We start from the raw sequence: 21870 nt of genomic DNA on the forward strand, positions 1-21870 counted from the left end.
ATCATCAAGACTCTGCACCATAGAGCCCAATGCATATCCGACCAGGAACACATAGCCAGTGAACTCAAGCACGTACACCAAGCTCTTAAGGTTAATGGTTACTCCAACTACACAATCCGCAAAGCTATCACTCCAACCATGAAGAAGGACCCTCTTGAGGAGCCTTTCAAAACCATCACTTTACCCTACATTGCGGGGATCACAAAAAAGATCTCCAAAATCTTGAATAAACACAAGATACAGGTCCGATTCAAAACATTACATAAGATCAGTGATCGGGTTCCGTCTGTAAAAGATGTGATTCCAGACATACAGTACCCTGGTGTCTACAAACTAAGTTGCCTTTGTGGTAGTAGTTACATTGGATAAACCAAACAACATGTCTTGGACCGTATTCGTGAACACAAAGCAGACCTAAAACACGGTAGGACCAACACCTCGGCCGTGGCAGATCACTGTTATAATTCAATAGGCTCACATGACATTGACTTCTCCAAGACAGAGGTTCGTTGCAAGCCATCTGGCTACCATGAGAGATTCGATCATGAGGCTATCCACATATACAAACACCGAGACAATTTCAACCAAGAAGATGAATTCTGGCTTAGCAATCATTGGAAGGATTTGATAAACCATTTCGGGTCTTAATTTATTGTTCACGCTTACGGTGGCTTTCAGACCGCACCCATTATTTTCGTCTCCCCCCTCCTCTTTTCCCGAACATAGATGGACTCGTCCATCTGAACAAACTGTCAAATCGCTCTCCGTGGTGCTAACATTAAAAAACCGCCACTTTTTTCAAATTTTCTTGCTGTGGTTTTCACACCTGATGATGATTGCTTGTGTTGCAGTCGAAACGTCGTGAGAATTTTATTGTTTCATATTTTTTATTATTTTATTGTTTCCCTTCTACGTGACTTTACCGGAAAAACAAGAATATAATTCAAACTGTTAAGAAGAGTTAGAGGGCTTGGGCAATAAACACATTGCTAGAGGAGATAATGTCTGATGGTGAAAAATAGTGTTGGGATGACAGCCAAGGCATGGGACACGTCTGAGAGTTCTACTTGGGAGATGTAACGGCGATGGCCATCAGCTCATCTGCAGGTGCTGGGTGGATTTTTGCATCGTTGGAAGAGATAGCAGTGGCCTGGTGAGGCTTCCATCCAGCAGTGGGTTGACCACGGTTATAGATGACGCTGGTGAAGGATCATGAATTGGGCACCACATGAGATGAAGGCCATCGTGAAATTCAAAACGTCGCTTTCAAGAAAGAAAAAAAACCCATTATTTTCATTATCGCTTGAAAACACGCAACTTAAATCTCTCTGTAGATATATAATTTTCGGGTCACTTAAATAATAATATGAAGCCACGTTTAAAGTAAATAAATGTACATGAGATTGCAAATAGCATTCCTTTTTATCATTATTTTGATATCTGTTCATGGCGATTTGTTGACTGTTTTATTTGTTAAAGTGTAGGTGTCGTCATTTTGACAAGATTGGTATCTCAGAAGCATTGGTATCTGATCTAAATCAGCTTGTTCACAAATTGGCAGCACAAATTAATTAGGGGCCTCACTTCCACAGCAGTCGTTTATATAAAATGACGTAATGGAGGCAATCGACTGGTATAGGAAAATTGTTATTCACACTGTGGCCTTGAGTCAACCTCCAATTTCTAGGACGGTCTCCGTTGCTTGGCTTGACTGCTCTCTCAGGCACTCTGCAAGCAGCGGTCCACTGCAGCATGGAACCTCTCTCATACTCCAACTTTGAAACCACCAGATGCCTGCGGTCTTTTCAATCTCGCGTTACGCGACTCAATCCACGGAGCTTGGAAAGCCACCTCGTATTCGTTTCGTTTGTTGCCACCGCTCTGCACCGCGGACGCGAACTCTTCTCTGCTTGATGCGACTACGGGGCGGCTGTGAAGGACGGTCTCGCTCGGGACGTCTCTCCCGTTGCATTTTGGGTCTTCGAAAAATTGCTTTAGTTTTGCAGTTGCAGTGTTTGGCATTACACTCAGTCTGAAGAATCGTAAATGAGGCCGATTGTGACTTCGGAATCTTGCAGCGATACGCAGTTCTGAAGTAACCCTGGTTATGAAGGTATTTATTTTCTTTACATTACAATATTTATTACTGTGACAGTATTCGTACTCTCAGGCTACTACAGCAATTAACTAACCACATAATTACGATATCCCTTAACTACAATGCAACTGCAATTACAATTTACGGGCGGCAATGGTTCAGGGCGCTTGATTTGCAATCCATAGGTCACTGGTTCAATCTCACGCTGTGGAGTGTGGCAAGTTTAACGAAGCGGGCAAGTCTTTTTTTAAAACCCCTGCCAGGGCAACTCAGCCGTATTCACTGGGCACACTGATACAGCTCGGTATAAATGTACTCATGAAATACTGTCAGTACAGGTTACAATTGCAATACTGTCATGATAACAATCACAGCTACAATAGGAACGCGTGCGTCTGCAATGGATTGTTCAGGGCAAACACATGCACTTAAATTATTTAAGGCCACATTGTTTTACAACTGACAATCAATTCGATGGGTTCAGGTGAAACTGCAACCGTTGACGGTTAAAATACGATGTGGTTTCGATGTAATTTGTTACGGAAATTGTGGAGCGTGGCCTATGGCTGTTGAGGTGAAACTAAGAGAGAAATTTAAATGGCCGTGTGATCGAAATTTGTATTTTCCTCCCGATGGTTTCAGCTAAAAGACAATTGCACGGAAGACTGAATGTCGTATTCCTTATATGTTACGAGATAAGCTTAGAATATTCTCCAGTGCAAAGTGCACGTTTAAATAGCTATACGAAGCAGCATAATCCTGTGGGTCACCTTTAATTATAAGTGCAATGCATCGGAATAACACGTGGAATAACACGTGGAACATCACGTGGAATAACACGTGGTTTTTGGCCCACTACATTGAAGTTAGATATCCAGAAGGTGCAACTCAATGGATTTACCGTTAATGAACACACTAATAAAGGCTAGAGCACAAACCGTCATGCCAACTCTCATAATCCTCGCAGCGGCTTTCGGCAAACCATCGAACAAAGCCGGTCACTGCATCATGCGGTTTTAGATGTGCTTCTGCGGCCGTCTGGAACGCTCTTCCGACATTAGGACACCACTGGAAAAAACGGACGCTTGGCTACGTGTAGTGCGAAAGACGTTCAGCATACAGCGTTTGCAATGACCCATTTTGCGTTAAGAAGGTCCCGTTTCTTCAAGCTAGCCCCGCCCACATCCCCCCCCACCCCCCACAAGCCTCACGACCTCTTTCTGTTCTTCCACCACCTTCCCACTTCTAGCCCCGCCCACTCCCCCCCCCCAACTTCACGTCCTCTTCCCCGAGCGCTCACGCCCTCCCCCCCTCTCTCTCCCCCTTGCCTCCCCCCCCTCTCTGACCTATATAACCTCTTGCCACGGCAGCTCTCCCACCGACTTCACCATTTTCTTGTTGTGGTTGTCCCACCGGATGAAGTTCGCTTGTGTTGCGATCGAAACGTCGTGATTTGTTAATTTAATTTCTACCTACGTGACTTTACCGAAAGAACCAAAGCGTATTAAACGGATTTGTAACGTAAATAACGGTAAAGGTGCCGCCTGCAATTGCTTCCTCGTGGCATCACTGGCAAAAGGAAGGGAATCCATGAGCGGGAGCTCTGAATGCTTAAAACATCATTAGGCCTCCTTTGCCAGTACCAAAATGTAATAATAGGGTTTTTCCCCTTTTTTCTGGCAACAAAACTGACACTTTTTTTACAAGGATTCATGTCTGCATTAACCACAATACCTGCAGTCAAAATGCAAACAAAAACATACTATGATAATATATGCATAGTCCTTGAAACTGATTGGTCCACACCAAGGGACGGCTTTCTTTTGAGCCTCGACCCAATTGGTGCTCGACCAGATGACGCCTTTTCTCTTCAGTATTTTTTTGGCGGTTCATCCATAAAAAAGCTTCCCATTTAAAGATTCTCATTTGAATGGCATCAATATACCACAGACCCGGCCCGTTTATCAATGGAAATTCTATTAAAAGTTTGATATCACCGTATTTTCAATTATGCCTGGTCATAAGAAAAACACATTTAGAATAATTGAGACTAGGCTCTAAAGAAAGCTGCCTCTGGTGTGGACTAATCAGTTTCAAGGACAATGCATATATTATCGTAGTATGTTTTTTGTTTGCATTTTGACTGCAGGTATTGTGGTTAATGCAGACATCAATCCTTGTAAAAAGGTTTCAGTTTTGTTGCCAGAAAAAAGAGGAAAAACCCTATTATTGCTTAAAACATTTTAACTTTCATGATAAAGGACCGTATTCAAATGTATCTTAAGCCTGAGTATTAAAGGAGAGTATGGCTTTATGCATAGAGGATGACTCTCAGGTGGGACCAGCCTTTATCGAGCAAGAGAAAAAATACTGGAGAGAAAGATAATTTAATCATAGAGCCTTCATTAGTTTTCTTTGGTTGCTCTCACAGTCACCAGAGATAAGATGCTTTTAGACAACCATAGAAAAGTCACTTGGAAAGTACATTTCCTTTACTGAGGAAATAACCCATGCATTGCAGGGATGCAGGGTAGCGTTAAATGGTTTTCTTTCATTTTAAAGTCACCTGCAGTTAAGCTCTAATTTTTCCATCTGAGTTTAAAGCTGTGCTGGCAGATACATGCACACACAGACACATTACTATCTGCAGCTAATCAGATTTAAAGTCTAGTGAAACACTGGTCATAACCTAAACAGTCCATGTTCTTATATAACATTCTAGTATTTAAAATAACACATTTCCATATCCGCTGGATAGAACCTCTTTCATGAAAATCGTGGTACAACGTAAGGAATTAACTAAATGTATCCTATTCATGATACAGCACAGTTAGCTAACATACATATCAGGGCTGTAACGATGCATTACTTGGACTGAAATATATTTTTTTATTCTCAAAGTACATGCATCGAATTGTGCATGTGGAAATTCCAACAACCCCTGCAGACACTAGGATGATAGGTTCACCACAAGGTAAAAGTGATGTTTGATTGAATAATGAGCCTGAATTGAGACAATTCATCCAAAAAACAAAGAGGATCAATCATTACATTCCCAGTGAATGCCATTATGCTGTCTTTCCGCACACAAGCGACATTAAGTTTAACATAGATGCTACTGGCCATCGTTTTTCATATACATTTTCTCAGCAAAAAAAAAACAATATAGTGTACAAACACACATTGCCCCGTTAGTCATTGATTCTGACATTATATGTGACCGTATACCATGCATACATTAGTGGTGGAGATGAGCACGGATGGCTAAAACTAAAGATGGAACCAGTGCCCTAAAAACATTACCTAAGGGGTACCGATAAGGTGCTGGGTGTGGCAGACAGTTCGCTTCTGGAAAGAAAAGAGCTTTGTAGCTGTGGGCCTTTCCTCGTAAATAAAAAAAAATAGTTTCAAACAGTTTTAATCTCAATGTAGGTCCCTCAATAAATAAAACCAACAGTCGAGTTTCAGTGAGGCTTTCATGGTTGTTTCCATCATACCCGCCGGGTACTAGTCTATTTTTCCGAGTTACTTTCCCCCCGTGTCCCACACTCAGCTTCCCACTTCTAGCCCCGCCTACTCCCCCCCCCCAGCCTCACTTCTTCTCTCCGTATCGCTCACGCAGCGCACCTCCTTCACCTACCCCCCCCTCTCTCTATCAGCCCTTGCTCCTCCCCCCTCTCTTACCTATATAACCTCTTGCCATAGGCAGCTCTCTCGCCTACTTTAGCATTTTGTCTTGCTGTGGTGTTGTTCCACCTGATGAAAATTGCTTGTTTTCTTGGTTCTTTCGGTAAAGTCACGAAAGAACCAAGAATATGAATCCCTGCAGTCACGAAAGCTTTAGATAAAAAATAAAAAGATTGCTTGTGTTGCGATCGAAACGTCGTGATTTATTTTATTTTATTTCTACCTACGTGACTTTACCGAGAGAACCAAAGAGTATATTATGACAGTGAGGCAGGAACTGCCATGCACATGCACACATGTACAGGTCAGATAAAATTCACTGGATACCGGTGTATGAATGTTAAAATAAAGCACATGACAAGCGGTCATATCTGGATGTGCTTGCATAGCGCTAATGTGACAAACATCACTCACTCTAGCATCGCTACTATAGGAGGGCAAATCGGGCATCAGCTGCCAGCAGTGCTTGGACATTGTCCCCTGGGCTTTCTTTAAAAATGAGATGGCTGCAGATACCATGATGTCTTGAAGGTGCACTCTGGAAAATCCACTAGCCACTTATTTATGCTGTCACACACACACACACACATCTTGGGCTCATTTTCCAATAGATTCCTCTCAATAACACCATGCTCATGCTGAATGTCGATACATAAGTCACGAGAACTGCTGATGGATAATGATCAGTAGTTGTGGCCAGAGACATAAGGGATGGTGGGGTGGAACAACCACACTGCCATCATCCTTTTCAATCCCACGCTCCCTTTGGAGACGTTTGTGTTGAGACAGATAGTCTCAAAGAAGGGAAACAATAAAATAAAAAATATATATTATTTTATTGTTTCCCTTCTACATGACTTTACCGAAAAAAACAAGAATATGAATCCCTGCAGTCACGAAAGCTTTAAATCAAAACAGATAGTCTCGTTTATACAAATGACTTACACACACAACACGTGCACACGTAAACAACACGTGTGCACACATCATACCGCATGGACAAGTTCTGTTCGTGAGCACCAATACAGATACAATGGAAAATGTAGACATGTGATGTTAAATCCTACTGTAAGGTTATGTACGATGGTTAAAACACAATGAAAATCACTCGTTCATTACGAATGTTGTGAAGAGTGCTGTCAATTGCTTTGTTAGGGGTATGTAAACTTGCATCCAAGCGAGCCGATATTTTGACATACGACTTTGCTTGTGCATGTGTACACAATATATTTATGTCGTTGCTAAGATGCCGATAATACAAATCTCATTTGCAGAAAAATGCAGGGAAATTTCTGGAGAATGCTTTATGCACTTTTAATTGTTGGCAGAGGTTTTCAATGGACAATAGGGCTTGACAATGATAGATTGCTGATAGATAAAATTAGACATTATTGATGACATGTGATTAATGTTCAAGAAGGAGTTGTGACAATTTGCTTTGTAAATGATGTCAGGAGAACGATAGATGTTTGCGATAATGTATAGAGCTTATCATCATTTCTACTGCATCATGGCGACATCAATGCTCAAACTAAGATTATTCCACAGCTTCTTTAAAGGACTCAATAATGACACCGTCGAGTCTTCCCACACCGTGGAGCTGAGGGTTAAAGGGTCACAGAGGGAAGGGCAGGTAAGAGCCCTTTGTAGGAATTTCAAGCAGCACGCATGAATAAATGTCAGCGCTTCTCCACACACCTTGTCAACATTTAACGGCGCTGCATGGCTGTATTTTTTAATATGAATTTTAACATTTGGAGAGCACAGGAAGATCACACGAGCAGCAGAGGAAGCGCCTGCATCATCTCCAGGAATGCTTGGCCTATAAGGTGATTTGGGTTGGAGTTTGGCATTGTGGTACTCTGCTATGTGCTTGTGTGTTCGAGGACAGCAAAAACAAAATCAATAAGAAAAACGGTCGGTTCACCCCACGGCATTTATCAAGTATCATGACCGGCTTCCGTTGAAGGTTCAGATTCTGTATAAGATCCTCATCTTTTTTTCCCCACCACATAGGAGTTCGTGCAATGAAGTACTGCAGTACTTGATGTACTTGGGAGTTATTTTTCAGTTTGAGTCTGAACGTATTTAAACACTGGACTTAACACAGGTAAAAAAAAGTCAATTTAATATAGCTCGCTTTTTTTAATTTACGGACATGTGAAACATGATAATTATAATGTATTATAAATGATTAAGTCAAAATGACATGCTCAAGTATATGTACAGAGACGTCAACATGTAATGTGTGCACGAGTGACGCGGAATAAAAGTTGTGCATTGGATCACACGCACAGTTGCTCATTCATCCGCACTGCAAAATGTTTAATTACGAAACATCCATCAGGAAGGATGACGTCGCAGACGACTAGGTTACCATAAGGGCTTTCCATCGACTGCACTGATAACAGCAGATGGTTCCTGCCAGTCGTAGATCATTGCAGGGGCAACAATTAATTTGTCCCCATTTTGCCCATCGGTGTTTAGTCTGTCGGGGGGTTTCTGCGTGGGGCAGCAACAACAGCGTACACGTGGAGAAAATCAGCACATGTTTGCATACTTGCAAGGCCCTACCTCAAGTGCTGGCCAATTAGATGGCAGTTCACAGAGCCTGCTCCGTTGCACCTGCGTGTTGGAAGGACAACAGCGCAACAGCAAACACGGTTGGCCTCGCGACGGTCACAAGCCAGGGGAAGGGGTAAACCCCACATCAGCAGCGTTTTTCCCGACAAAAGGCGACACACTGGAAATGCAGAAGACCTCCATGCTCATCAATATGCCAATTCGTGACTAGTACAGCACACCGCTGTGTTGGAGAGCCAAGTCACAACATTTACAATATGAGTACAACGTTTCGCCAGTAATTACAAGTAGCTTCATTAGGGGACAGCCAGATTTGTGGAGAAGTCCCCCTGTTTCGTTCCTTGTATAGAGCCGTAGATGTGGTGACCACGCTTCTGCGCTCTTGACTTCTCCACAAATCTGGCTGTCGCCTGATGAAGCTAGTTGTAATTACTGGTGAAACGTTGTGCTCAGATTGTAAATGTTGTGGCTTGGCTCTCCAACACACCGGTGTGCTGTACTAGTGACGAATTGTCCACGTTCTATTTACGTGACAAACCTTACTAGTTGGCTGTGTCGGGTGGTGGCGGGTTTTAATAACACATTTATATAATTACGCGATTTAACGCAAAAAAAACCTGTATTATGGATGACATTGGTCGCGAAAGCCTACGTGTTAAGATGAATCATTATTATTAACGACAATAAGCCCCGTCAGTTCAGTTGGAAGGGCGGTGAGCCTCCGTTAGTAAAATGTATGAGCTCGACTATTAGTCACGTTCTAATCAGCCCCATCGTCCTTCCAGTGTGAGTCGAGTCAGTACCACCTGGTGCGTGCCACGTTGTGGGAGGGAGGTCAATTATGGTTGTGTTCCATTTTTCAAACCCAGCACAGGGCCAACAGTAGCAATGGGCATAGTAAAATGCTGTTAAGACATGCCACTTGTGTTATTTTAATATTATGAAATGCTTTGTTGTGCTTTGCTGAGACATCCCTTAAGACACAGGAATTTAATGAAAACTGTTGGGCAGGGCATTCTTTCAAAGTCGATTGAAGAGAACATCTTTATACAATTTAAACAAGGGCCATTGACTCTATTATCTATATATATAAAAAAAATCATTGAACTTTTCAAAACATTTAAACAAAATATCCATTAATGAAAGCAAGAATAAGCCATGTCATTGATACTAATATTTCAGGAGATAAACAACACGTTTCTTCTAAAATAATTGCAATAAACATAGCACTGGCTATTTTATCAGGAGAAAATAAAAACACCCTTAAATGACAACCTTGAGCATGCCTCAAGATTAAGTCACAATAATTATACCTCCTCACACCCTACCTCTATCATTTAAAATTTCAGGAGAAATATCTAAAAAGCTGTTTAAACATCGCACGTGACATTCCAATTATTTTCCTATTTGGTCACACATGGTATGCCAAAACCCAACGTCCCAGCCATGGATATTAACCAACAAAGGAGTGGAATAATGATCGAGGATTTGCAACAGTCACATATAACGTCCTCTTGAAAGAGAGCGTCCCCAAAACCCTTAACCCTCAGCTCCACAACAACATCAGGGTGGTGTTTGTTGATGGCACAAACCATCGGCAGTGTGTGGAAGTAAATTACACGTCAAGAACTCTTGGGCGAGCCAGTATCCAGGGTCTGCTCTCTCTTAATCACTCACACTGAGCAAATATCACGCTTCAACCAGTCAGGGCTGCGTGTCGCCACCACCTGCGACGGTGTCCGCACGTGGACACTTAGGGCCGAAGGCCTCTCATGTGTGACGAGCCAAGGGAAGCCCCGTGTATGACCAACTGCAGCTTGTCTCTATGCACCAGCCAGTAGTAGCCAAGGGGAGCCCCCTGCATAACCAGCTACAGCTTGTCTCTATGCACCAGCCAGGAGTAGCCAAGGGAAGCCCCCTGTATGACCAGCTGCAGCTTGTCTCTATGCACCAGCCAGTAGTAGCCAAGGGAAGCCCCCTGCATAACCAGCTACAGCTTGTCTCTATGCACCAGCCAGGAGTAGCCAAGGGAAGCCCCCTGCATAACCAGCTGCAGCTTGTCTCTATGCACCAGCCAGTAGTAGCCAAGGGAAGCCCCCTGCATAACCAGCTACAGCTTGTCTCTATGCACCAGCCAGGAGTAGCCAAGGGAAGCCCCCTGCATAACCAGCTGCAGCTTGTCTCTATACACCAGCCAGGAGTAGCCAAGGGAAGCCCCCTGCATAACCAGCTACAGCTTGTCTCTATGCACCAGCCAGAAGTAGCCAAGGGAAGCCCCCTGCATAACCAGCTGCAGCTTGTCTCTATGCACCAGCCAGGAGTAGCCAAGGGAAGCCCCCTGCATAACCAGCTGCAGCTTGTCTCTATGCACCAGCCAGGAGTAGCCAAGGGAAGCCCCCTGCATAACCAGCTGCAGCTTGTCTCTATGCACCAGCCAGGAGTAGCCAAGGGAAGCCCCCTGTATAACCAGCTACAGCTTGTCTCTATGCACCAGCCAGTAGTAGACAAGGGAAGCCCCCTGCATAACCAGCTACAGCTTGTCTCTATGCACCAGCCAGGAGTAGCCAAGGGAAGCCCCCTGTATAACCAGCTGCAGCTTGTCTCTATGCACCAGCCAGTAGTAGCCAAGGGAAGCCCCCTGCATAACCAGCTACAGCTTGTCTCTATGCACCACATTAATTCTCTTGAGGAAATTGTTTTCGCTTCACATGGGATTTTTTTAACGAGGAATTAACGCGCTGAATTCTCTTCGTTAAATTTTTAAAAACAGTGTTGTAGCGAATCAATGCATTATAAATCGAACTGTGTTCCCCAATTCGTTGGCGATGTTATAGCGAAATAACGTGAATAGTCGCACCGTAAATAGAGGACATCCCGAACCACCACTCTTTTCCGCGAGGATTGGCTTTTTTTTCATGCGCAATTAATCAGACCATATTGGTACTTTAGCCACTGAGTGGCCAATAATTATCTTGGAGATAAAGTGGTCCTAGCACCTCTCTGAACCCAAGTTGATCTATTCCTGGCGCAGTGCTGCTTGAATGGCCGATGATCAGCAACCAATTAGGGTTTCAACATCGCCGCTACCATTGTCAAGTGTTGATATTATATGCATCAGCTGCGCGATAGTGAGCAATCGCATTATGAAGAAACTAGCCATGCTGGATTTTTATCCCGTTAAATTATTACCTGCCATTGACTGCACAGGGCATGGTGCTGCTATAATCATAACGATACAGTTGTCGAACTTGTTGTTGACGTTTAATTTTTAGTTGACTAGCTGTCATTGGTAATAATTTAGAATGCTGAACAGTCTATAGATTTGATTATTTTATTGCATACAAAAGACAGAGTGACAGTGGCCTCTCATGAAAATCTCCTGAAACACAACACAGCAAGGTGCCAAATTGAAGAAGCCACTGATCACCGCTGACCAACAGCGTGTGTCTTTCCATTAAGGCATCTCCGACTACCTCTGCAAGAGAGGCACGGGTCTCTGAATATCCATGTGTTATGCATGCTCTCAGAAATAGAATGAATTCAATTACATGCGAAATCAAATGAATTTGGATATTATTGGGTCGCCATTAGTGGCCGGACTATGACCATCGCTACATCGTGTGTTACCATTGCAGCCCATGCCATACTCAGTCTCTTCATGTTGGGATTGCTCGCTCATTGCTATGCCATGGCCATTTGCCCCATAAGCAACTTCTAGAAATGTTGGATTTTAATTCAAAATATGATGCTGTAATTCACACTTATAAAAATCTATTAAGATACAATGCCACATTTTAAGGCAGGCCTGAGAAACGGTAACCAGATACATGTCCTAAATGCATGTTTTAATTGTTAATGGGTTATTATTTTTGAATGGTATAATGAATACATTTTACATACTCAGATGTCGATGTGTGGTACTTTGATTATCTTATCTTGTATAGATTTATAAAGCACCTTATTCCAAGGCGCTTTAAATCTATTATAAAATTGTACATAAGATGATAGTGGTTGAAATAAAGAGTGGGGTTATTAAAATTAGTGGCGTAGTTATGGTGGCAGGAGAACAGGCGGGAGAGGTTAGGAAGAGGTAGGGGTAGTGACAGGGGTAGGGGTAGTGATAGAGGTAGGGATAGTGATAGGGGTTGTGCTAGGGGTTGGGTTAGTGATAGGGGTTGTGCTAGGCCTGGTCATCGCTGGGGGGCGGGGGCAGGGAGTAGCAGTATCAGAATGGGCTAGGGGAGAAGAGATGGGGGTTGTTTTAAGAGAGCAAGGGAAGCAAATATGGGAAAAGGAAGCAGAGCGAGACTAGGTGCAGGGCGAGCGAGGCACACAGAGGGACAGCAGAGACTGGGAGTGTGGAGAACGGGAACGGGACAAAGTAAGAGATGAGAGAAACAAGAGAAGGTGGAGCAAGACCATGGAGGGATTTATAGACTAAGAAGTGAGAAATATCGATAGTCGAGAGGGAGTCAGTGTGGTTAAGAAAGCAGAGCAGACGAGTGGGAATTGTGGGGGGAGCTAAAACATGGTCTTGGCTGAGGCACGGACCATTTAGACATGCGTGAAATAAATGCTGGTCTCGAGGCAACTTTCCTGTCATCCCTTCTATGTTGACACATTTGTAAATACTTGGTGCTAAGTTAACAGTGGTTGTACGATGGAAACCGCAATGTGAAATTTTCACCAAAGCTAAGGGACTTCCTCCAACGAAGATCAACACCGCCCCAGGTTAATATGAGTGACTTTAACTTTAATTTGACACAGTATACCATAACACTTAGCCGCAAGAACATTTTAAATGTCGTTTGTAGACCATGCTCTGGAAAACAATAACATGATTGACATAATGCTTGTACAGGCTGATTAATGCTTACTTTATGGCATTGCTATGCTCAAACAATTCCTGCACCATGACGAGGCAGTTAAACAAATAAAACCATGAACCTAGTGTAAACTTAATCAGCGGCTAACACATAGTCCCGTTGGCAACTTGGGGTCTGCTAAAAAGACATCGCAGTGACATAGGGCGTTTTCAAGCTCACGATGTTCTGCTAACATGTGGGTGGCTTTTGCTTTAATTGGCCAGGAATATTCACGTCTAACTCGATTGCATTGCAGTCACTTTCCTGCTAACTGCTGATATTGTGCGAGCAGCATTTGCATCAGAATCAACATTTAGTTAGTCAATAAACTTTACTTACATTGCAAGTGAATATATTTTTCCAGGACGTTGAAATTGCCTTAAATGAAGCACGATGTAATACTCTCAATCTAATTGTTTCCTGTCTCAATGAGCCACGGGGTGATTGTATTATCTCTCTTGGTGGCCCTGAGTTCGTGGAAGAAATTCTATGTTACCATGGTGGGGGCCATTTTATTCATAGGACAAGCAGTGTTGACTTATTGCAAAGTGGTCCCAACATTATTGATACAATAGAGATGATAGGATGAGTTGACCTTTGCCCAGGATTTAACTGGATCCTTCAAATTTTTAGGCGAATGCTCTAACCACGGCACAACCTGGTCGGATCCATTTCAAATTAAAAATATTTATTGTGAGTGAGAGGCTGGTGATTATGGATTCTAAATAACGTTTGTTTCCTGTCTCAATGAGCCACGGGGTGATTGTATTACATTTTCGTGGACATCTGAGAAACGTGGTGGCCATTTCTCTCCATACAATTCTTGAATGACAAACTAATCACGGTTAAAATTTGGAAAGAAAACATCGGACTTTGGTTAATTTGAATTCAAATTGAGTTTTTCGCACTTCTTGTCTGCAATCAATGGTCACAGGGAATCCTGTGGATGAGGTCCGTGCTTTTTGCAGGACTCAATTCGCGATGGGGCTGACAAACGGAACCGTGGGTAATGCGTGCCAAACACTGAATTAGTGACAAGAGGCAGCAATTCTCGTTACGGTATTTTTTCACGGTACAACCGTGGACCACGTCAACAACAATTGTGAAATTCATTTGTGGAAAAACAAAAGCGGCTTTTTCGCCAACGGCGACGGAATATACTAATGAAGCAACAATAGCAGATACGGAAAAAAAAAACACACCCTCTTGTATCAATCGAATATATTTTCATTGCCAAAAAAAATAAACTCGTCACCATTTGTTAAATTCTGAAAAAGGCTCTAAGAGTTACAGCCTGTTTACGTATGACATCACAGATGTGTCACCACGCACAAAAATACGGCGAGGGGAAAGTGATGAGCCGTCAGGTTTATGACGGAAAACAATTAAGTGTGGAAACAACAAGTGGTGAGTAGTTCAACAGTTCCCCTGCTGGATTTTAGTTTTTCCACCTGAGGACGACCGCTTGTGTTGAGATCAAATCGTCGTGATTTATTTTATTTTATACCTACGTGACTTTACCGAAAGAACCAAAGAGTATGGTGATTAGTCTGTGTGTGTAAACAATATCAGCATAAAGTCGTGATGTCTAGTTTATATCTCATCACTGTGTGAACAGTGGCTCCGTGGTTACACTGAAATAAGGATTCAGCGACCTGCATTCATTTTACCCACAGCTAGAACCAGTGGTGAGTTACATCTTCACCAGTACCTGTTGCAGTATTTAAACATCAGCAGACAGAGGTGACTGGAGATGGTGGCGGCTATACCAACCAATGGTTTGCCATGCTGTTGTTAAAAGATAGTCACGAACAACACCTGCCCCAAACTGGTCATAAGACTATATGGGGGACATTTATCTGTGTTTGTCAAACCTCTGTCTATGTGTGACTTCACTGGAGTGGCGGCACATTGAATCACCATACTCCGTTCCTGTTGACCTGGGGTTTAATCCCGTCCAGGCCCCACGGTGGCAAGTGGTGTCTCCGCACCTACGATTAGCGCGGTTGGCTGCGTACAGTTCAAAATACGTACATAAAGTTCAGCCTTATGCTGTCATGCCCAGCACAGTCACTTCGTGGATCTCTATAATATGTCACCTAGGCCAATGGTATATTTATGCCGGACTTTTAATAATAGCTCGAGAAACGTACGTACATATCTGAATTTGTTAAGCATGAATGAGCATCTGGTGTGGTGTGTTGACACCAGCTCACCAACAGCAAATGTCCCTATGGATCGCTAAAGGTGCATGGGGAATCATTGCACGTGGACTACAAACTCATTCGCACTCTTTGCAAAAAGTTGCATTCCCTTAACAGAATGTGGTGTACGTGCTTTCTTGGTCTTTTACGATAGGTATGGCAAATGCATGTAAATTGGATGGCTTGTCCATGCCGTTTTGTTCAGAGGCGAGTCAGCCCACTTACTGTTGCAAGCTTCCACTCTAAGATTTATCCGTATCGGCCACATCTGGCATGGAGAATTAGTAAAACCCCCATAGCAGATTGCGGAGCTGTGCACTTCAGTAGGTGGACATGGCTACGCCCGTGTGCACTTTGCGTGTGTACAACTTTGCGTGATATTCCCTGCAGAAAAGGCCACGAGATAAAGGTGCAGCCCTGAAAAGTCTTCACTACACAGCTACTCGTAGAAAAAGCGGCTCCCTCCACTAGCGAGCCATAGTTATGGCGAGCCCCTCCAGATGATAAGTGTATTTTTGGCCACACCTCCGCACTGGTCATACATCTTGTAAGATGTGGAAGTGTCTACACTTTACACCACCACATGTGGCATGCGGAGCAACTAACTGTGGTGTGATCCATTAACATTGTTGGGTGTATAGAGGCAGGGGATCATATCAGAACGTGAACATTGTTTGTCCTGCCGTGCCTGGAGATCGAACGGGCAACCTCTGCATTGCAGAGTGCCAACCATGACACCAAGGCAGCGCCATCCTCTGTGGAGGTGTGCTTATGTGTGGAGATGTTTTATTGCAGTCACAATCCACGTGCGTGTCAATGACATCTTCTCGTAGGTGTGCGTCGTTGTGGAACACGAGTGAAATGTAAAGGTGGACAGGGGGGTGGCACGAGATTGACCAAATTTATCATTAAACGAAATCTACTGATTGTCAGGCTCGTGAAATTCTGTCAGAGCACGAGATGCAGATCCAATGGACGAGTCTCACGGACAAGGAGCCGAGCTTGAAAGGCGCCTCCATGTGCTCACGTCTGGACCTGCGCGTTTGACCCTGCAGTTTAAATGTCTAAGCAAGGCAGCAATTATAATATATTGTGGGGGACACATCCCCCCAATATTCAAATATGCTGAAAATGTCCCCCCCAATATATTGCTATATAAAAAAAAAAATTGCTATGCTATATAAATAAAAACAATTTTCTAAACCTTGGCCACAATATCTGGACTTGTCTTCATATAAATCAAAGCATACATTTCTGTTTGTATGATTGTGGTTATGGTTGTACTTTATAAATCCCTAATCTCTGCCATTACATACAATGAATCAAGAAATGTTTAAAAAGTAAAAACAGAGAAATGTAATACAATACACTATTAGACATTATTGTAAAAAATAAATAACAAGTCCATCCCATGTGTTAGTAAATTTTTGTTAATATTTTAGGCAGGAAATTAGTTTTCAAATTTAGATATTTTTTCCGAGTTGGGACCCCCAGACACCCTGGAAGATTTGGTCCCCCCCAATGCTGACCCCATGGCTACGGCCTTGTGTCCAAGTGAGTGCAGGCGTACGCATCGGTACGCGCGCGTGAATGCCTGCGGTTTCACATTCGTGCGTTGGCTGTGCATGCGCTGAAGGGGTGGCAGGGCGCTGCGCCAAGGCCACCCGAGTCTAACTCCCGGCCACGAAGTCGGAGGGATTCACCAAGCCACGCTGACCAGGGTGGCGAAGAATGGTCAAACATTCTCCCGTAACTAGCAAGGTGTGGGGAGACACTCATCCTTTTGGCTGGAAGCTAATCATTTCATTTTACGTGAGCCTGTTGTAGCACGATTGGTGCGCGCGCATTTGGTGTTTGCACGGGCGCACGCGCGTTCCTCTTGTCACCCGCGTGCGTGTGTATGTTGCACTTCTTTTTGCGCCGTACTCAGCCAACCGCGCTAATCGGAGGTGCGGCGGGGGAGGGGGAAGGACATCAAACTAGACGCAAGAAGCAGTTCCCAAAGAAACGCATTTTCATTTCTTTACAACATTGCATGGTGCAGGGGCACACGCTAATGCACGTGGCGCCGGCGGTAACGCGCCCCGGGTTGCTGGTGCTCTGCGTGCGAACCCGTGAGAGCAGTTGGGGTGGCAGGCCCTGCAGCTGTTGTTCTCGTCGGGGTACTTTGAGAGGGGTTCCTCGTTGCCGCCCAGCACGCCCGTGGGACACGTGCTCACACAGTGCAGCCCGTCCACGTAGTGCGCGCACCTCACGCAGCTGTTGGAGCCCTGCACACAGCCCACACAGCCAACACAGCCAACACAGCAGCAGCAGCAGAGGCTATGGCTGTTTATTTCACCTGAATGGGAGATAAAGCGGCTGGGGAAAAAGGGGAGAGTGAAATCTTGACTGAAAGCTTTCGTGACTGCAGGAATTCAGATTATTTGGGTCTTTCGGTAAAGTCACGTAGATAGGTTCAAAGAAAATGACAATAAAAAAAACTACGACGTTTCGATCGCAACACAAGCGGTCGTCATCAGGAGAAAAAAAAATAAGGGGAAAGTGGTTCAGAGGCCGAGCCAATGATTTATATATTTTCAGTTCTGTTGCACCAAATGGGTACTTTGTGCTCGAAAGCTTTCCCCATTATGTGCTGTAATTAAACATAAATATGTACGGTAATAGCGTCTGCGTTTGTATAAACTGGTTACTTTCATTGCAATTATTTGCACATTGCACACTGCTTAGTGCTGACATTGGTTGTCAGAAATGTGACGACGAACATTGATGTAATGTGATGTTGTTTGGTTAGGTAGGGCACTATATTACAAAAACACGACGATAAAACATAGATTAATTGAGAGGAGAATACATAGCATGTAAATAATATGACTGCAATGGTAGGAAAAACAGATTAGCATATGAATAACAGCCAATAGAGAGATTGTGTCGCAGAAACGATTGAGTGTAGCATCACAGGGTCAAGGGAGGGTCCTTCTTGCAGCTTGGATAGACCGTGACTCGTAACGATACAGATGGCAGATTCAGTCCATTGATAGATGTCTACAAAACTAAAATGCAATAACATTTATGACTATACTTACTGCATCTGCTTTTCCAGTGGGAATGTGTTCAGTATATATTCCATATATCTACTGTATATCACCGTTTAAATGTGCTATACTGTATATGGACACTAAATATGAACATCACAGTGTAGAAATGTGGTTTTGGGTTAAATTATCTGATGCATATGGTGTAAATTTTCGTAGCAGTAAGAACAATCACGTGACACTAGCTTTGATTAGGTGTATTATGTATTCAACACTATTTTATTAAACATATGCAGGTGAATTTCATCAAGCCAACTTTTAAGAAAGTCTAAATAAATGTGGTGTGGCAAAACCAGTCCAAGAAGATGTAGAGGAAGGCGATGGAGCGATTAGCTCATGGTCTAAAGGTCAGTGGATTTGTTCACGATTGTCATAGATGGTGGCAGCTTTGGGAGGCCATCATACAGCAGTGGATCGATCCTAGATGATTATTATAAATATACAGTAATATACTGACGAATATCTGCGGTGCATTCAAGCGTGCATATTTATCGTGAATGCTAAGTAAAGGATATGTCAGACATTTAACAGAATACAAAAAGACCCATTCTTGCTGTAATTTACCAGCACGTGACCTTGAAGAAGGAACATTTATATAACTTTACATTAATGCACTGGTAAATTGAAATGTGATTTATGGAGACTCGGTAAATTGGTAGTCACGTTGTGAAGTTTAATATCGAGCAATCGACACAAAAACAAAGATGCCCTCATTAATTGGAAGACGACAACCCATCAGAACTGAATCTCTCAAAAGTGCTCATGATATGATTCTTCAAAGTTTTGTAAACAAGCACAAGGGCATCCCTTTTCAAAATGATGTCGGCCTTGGGATGAGATGGTGCTTGGTACATCGTTGCATTGCAGGGTATTGAGTTATGGTGGCAGTTTGGGAAGCACTTTATCCGGAAGTTGGATTTGTCATGGGCTGATGTTAATGATAATTGCAATGTGGGTCCAGTGCTTCACACTGTGACCTTAGTGGACGATACATAAACAATGAGATCCTGCACTCGTATAGCTTCGTCATTTTCCACTGAACATTTAAGTCAAATTTCAGACGTGCAGCATGACCACGTTAACCATCTTGAACTCCTCATTCTGTACACAGCAACAGGATCACCTCAATAACCTTGTTACGGGTCTTTGTAAACATAACAGCATACTCATCATACAACACGAAATATGCTAGATCGTAGGACTGTATTAGCAGCCACTAAGGACCGCTTGGGGTCAAGTTAACCCATAAGATAGAGTCGGTATGACTGGAGGCCCAAACTTAGTCAGGGGTGCTCTCCATTCCTGGCATAGTCACGGCTCTCCAAATCCCGCGCATTACTCATTCAATACAGATACATTGGTCAAAAGTCTTGTACCATTGTGTTTGACTCTTATTAGACATTAAAGGCTACAAAGCTGATCATCTTACAAAGCGGATTCATGCAGTCTCATTTACATTTCAAAGCGCATCTCATTACAAACTTCACATCATATTCATGGACAGCTCTTGATTACAGAAACTGAGCCATGTTCTGTCCACCGTCTGCTTCATGATGCTTCCTGTTTCCTGTAGATAATTTAGTTTAACATCAATTACACTGTGATTATTTCGTTTCCTTGAGAGACAGCAGAAACTTACTATATGCCTAACATGTAAAATGTTGCACATAGAACGCTCTGATAATTAGCTTTTTAAAATACAATTTTAATCCATGCATAACATTTCGCACGTTTTGTTTAACATCATGCTATCGCTATATTTATTCAATATGGCTAAGACCATCTTTGTATTCCAAATTTAAATTACATTATAATTTGTATGCATCTTTTGCATTACAATTTACACGAGATAACATGTCAACGTTTCCGATTGTCAGGTTGTCAATTAGCACAATACAGTGAGGGAAAAAAGTATTTGATCCCCTGCTGATTTAATACGTTTGCCCACTGACAAAGAAATGATCAATCTATAATTTTAATGGTAGCTTTATTTGAACAGTGACAGAGAATAACAATAAAAAAACATCCAGAAAAAGCATGTCAAAAATGTTATAAATTGATTTGCATTTTAATGAGGAAATAAGTATTTGACCCCTCTGCAAAACATGACTTAGTTGTTGGTGGCAAAACCCTTGTTGGCAATCACAGAGGTCAGACGTTTCTTGTAGTTGGCCATCAGGTTTGACATCTCAGGAGGGATTTTGTCCCACTCCTCTTTGCAGATCTTCTCCAAGTCATTAAGGTTTTGAGGCTGACGTTTGGCAACTCGAACCTTCAGCTCCCTACACAGATGTTTTTATGGGATTAAGGTCTGGAGACTGGCTAGGCCACTCAAGGACCTTAATGTGCTTCTTCTTGAGCCACTCCTTTGTTGCCTTGGCCGTGTGTTTTGGGTCATTGTCATGCTGGAATACCTATCCACGACCCATTTTCAATGCCCTGGCTGAGGGAAGGAGGTTCTCACATAGGATTTGACGGTACATGGCCCCGTCCATCGTCCCTTTGATGCGGTGAAGTTGTCCTGTCCCCTCAGCAGAAAAACACCACCAAAGCATAATGTTTCTACCTCCATGTTTGACGGTGGGGATGGTGTTCTTGGGGTCATAGGCAGCATTCCTCCTCTTACAAACACGTCGAGTTGAGTTGATGCCAAAGAGCTCCATTTTGGTCTCATCTGACCACAACACTTTCACCCAGTTGTCCTCTGAATCATTCAGATGTTCATTGGCAAACTTCAGACGGCATGTATATGTGCTTTCTTGAGCAGGGGGACCTTGCGGGCACTGCAGGATTTCAGTCCTTCACGGCGTAGTGTGTTACCAATTGTTTTCTTGGTGACTATGGTCCCAGCTGCCTTGAGATCATTGATAAGATCCTCCCGTGTAGTTCTGGGCTGATTCCTCACCGTTCTCATGATCATTGCAACTCCACGAGGTGAGATCTTGCATGGAGCCCCAGGTCGAGGGAGATTGACAGTTCTTTTGTGTTTCTTCCATTTGCGAATAATCGCACCTACTGTTGTCACCTTCTCACCAAGCTGCTTGGCAATGGTCTTGTAGCCCATTCCAGCCTTGTGTAGGTCTACAATCTTGTCTCTGACATCCTTGGAGAGCTCTTTGGTCTTGGCCATGGTGGAGAGTTTGGGATCAGATTGATTGATTGCTTCTGTGGACAGGTGTCCTTAATACAGGTAACAAGCTGAGATTAGGAGCACTCCCTTTAAGAGTGTGCTCCTAATCTCAGCTCGTAACCTGTATAAAAGACATCTGGGAGCCAGAAATCTTTCTGATTGAGAGGGGGTCAAATACATATTTCCCTCATTAAAATGCAAATCAATT

At 43.2% G+C, this 21870-nt stretch overlaps 1 protein-coding gene across 3 annotated transcripts in view; it reads right to left on the reverse strand.

The window, feature by feature from the left end:
• Positions 1-21870, reverse strand: part of LOC116940824 (receptor tyrosine-protein kinase erbB-4-like) — a 285921-nt gene that overhangs the window by 82531 nt on the left and 181520 nt on the right. For 2 of the 3 annotated variants that reach the window (XM_032951049.2, XM_032951050.2), the window contains exons 15-16: positions 17550-17707; positions 8360-8410 (exon numbers count right to left, since the gene is read on the reverse strand). In XM_032951049.2, the coding sequence (XP_032806940.1) occupies positions 8360-8410; positions 17550-17707 (209 nt within the window). The remainder of the gene's footprint in view (positions 1-8359; positions 8411-17549; positions 17708-21870) is intronic. The other variant, XM_032951051.2, reaches the window with a different exon arrangement.

The sequence above is a fragment of the Petromyzon marinus genome, chromosome 10, assembly GCF_048934315.1.
Source record: "Petromyzon marinus isolate PM22_M1 ecotype Great Lakes invasive population chromosome 10, UKy_Petmar_22M1.pri1.0, whole genome shotgun sequence".
In the NCBI taxonomy this organism is placed as follows: Eukaryota; Metazoa; Chordata; class Hyperoartia; order Petromyzontiformes; family Petromyzontidae; genus Petromyzon; species Petromyzon marinus.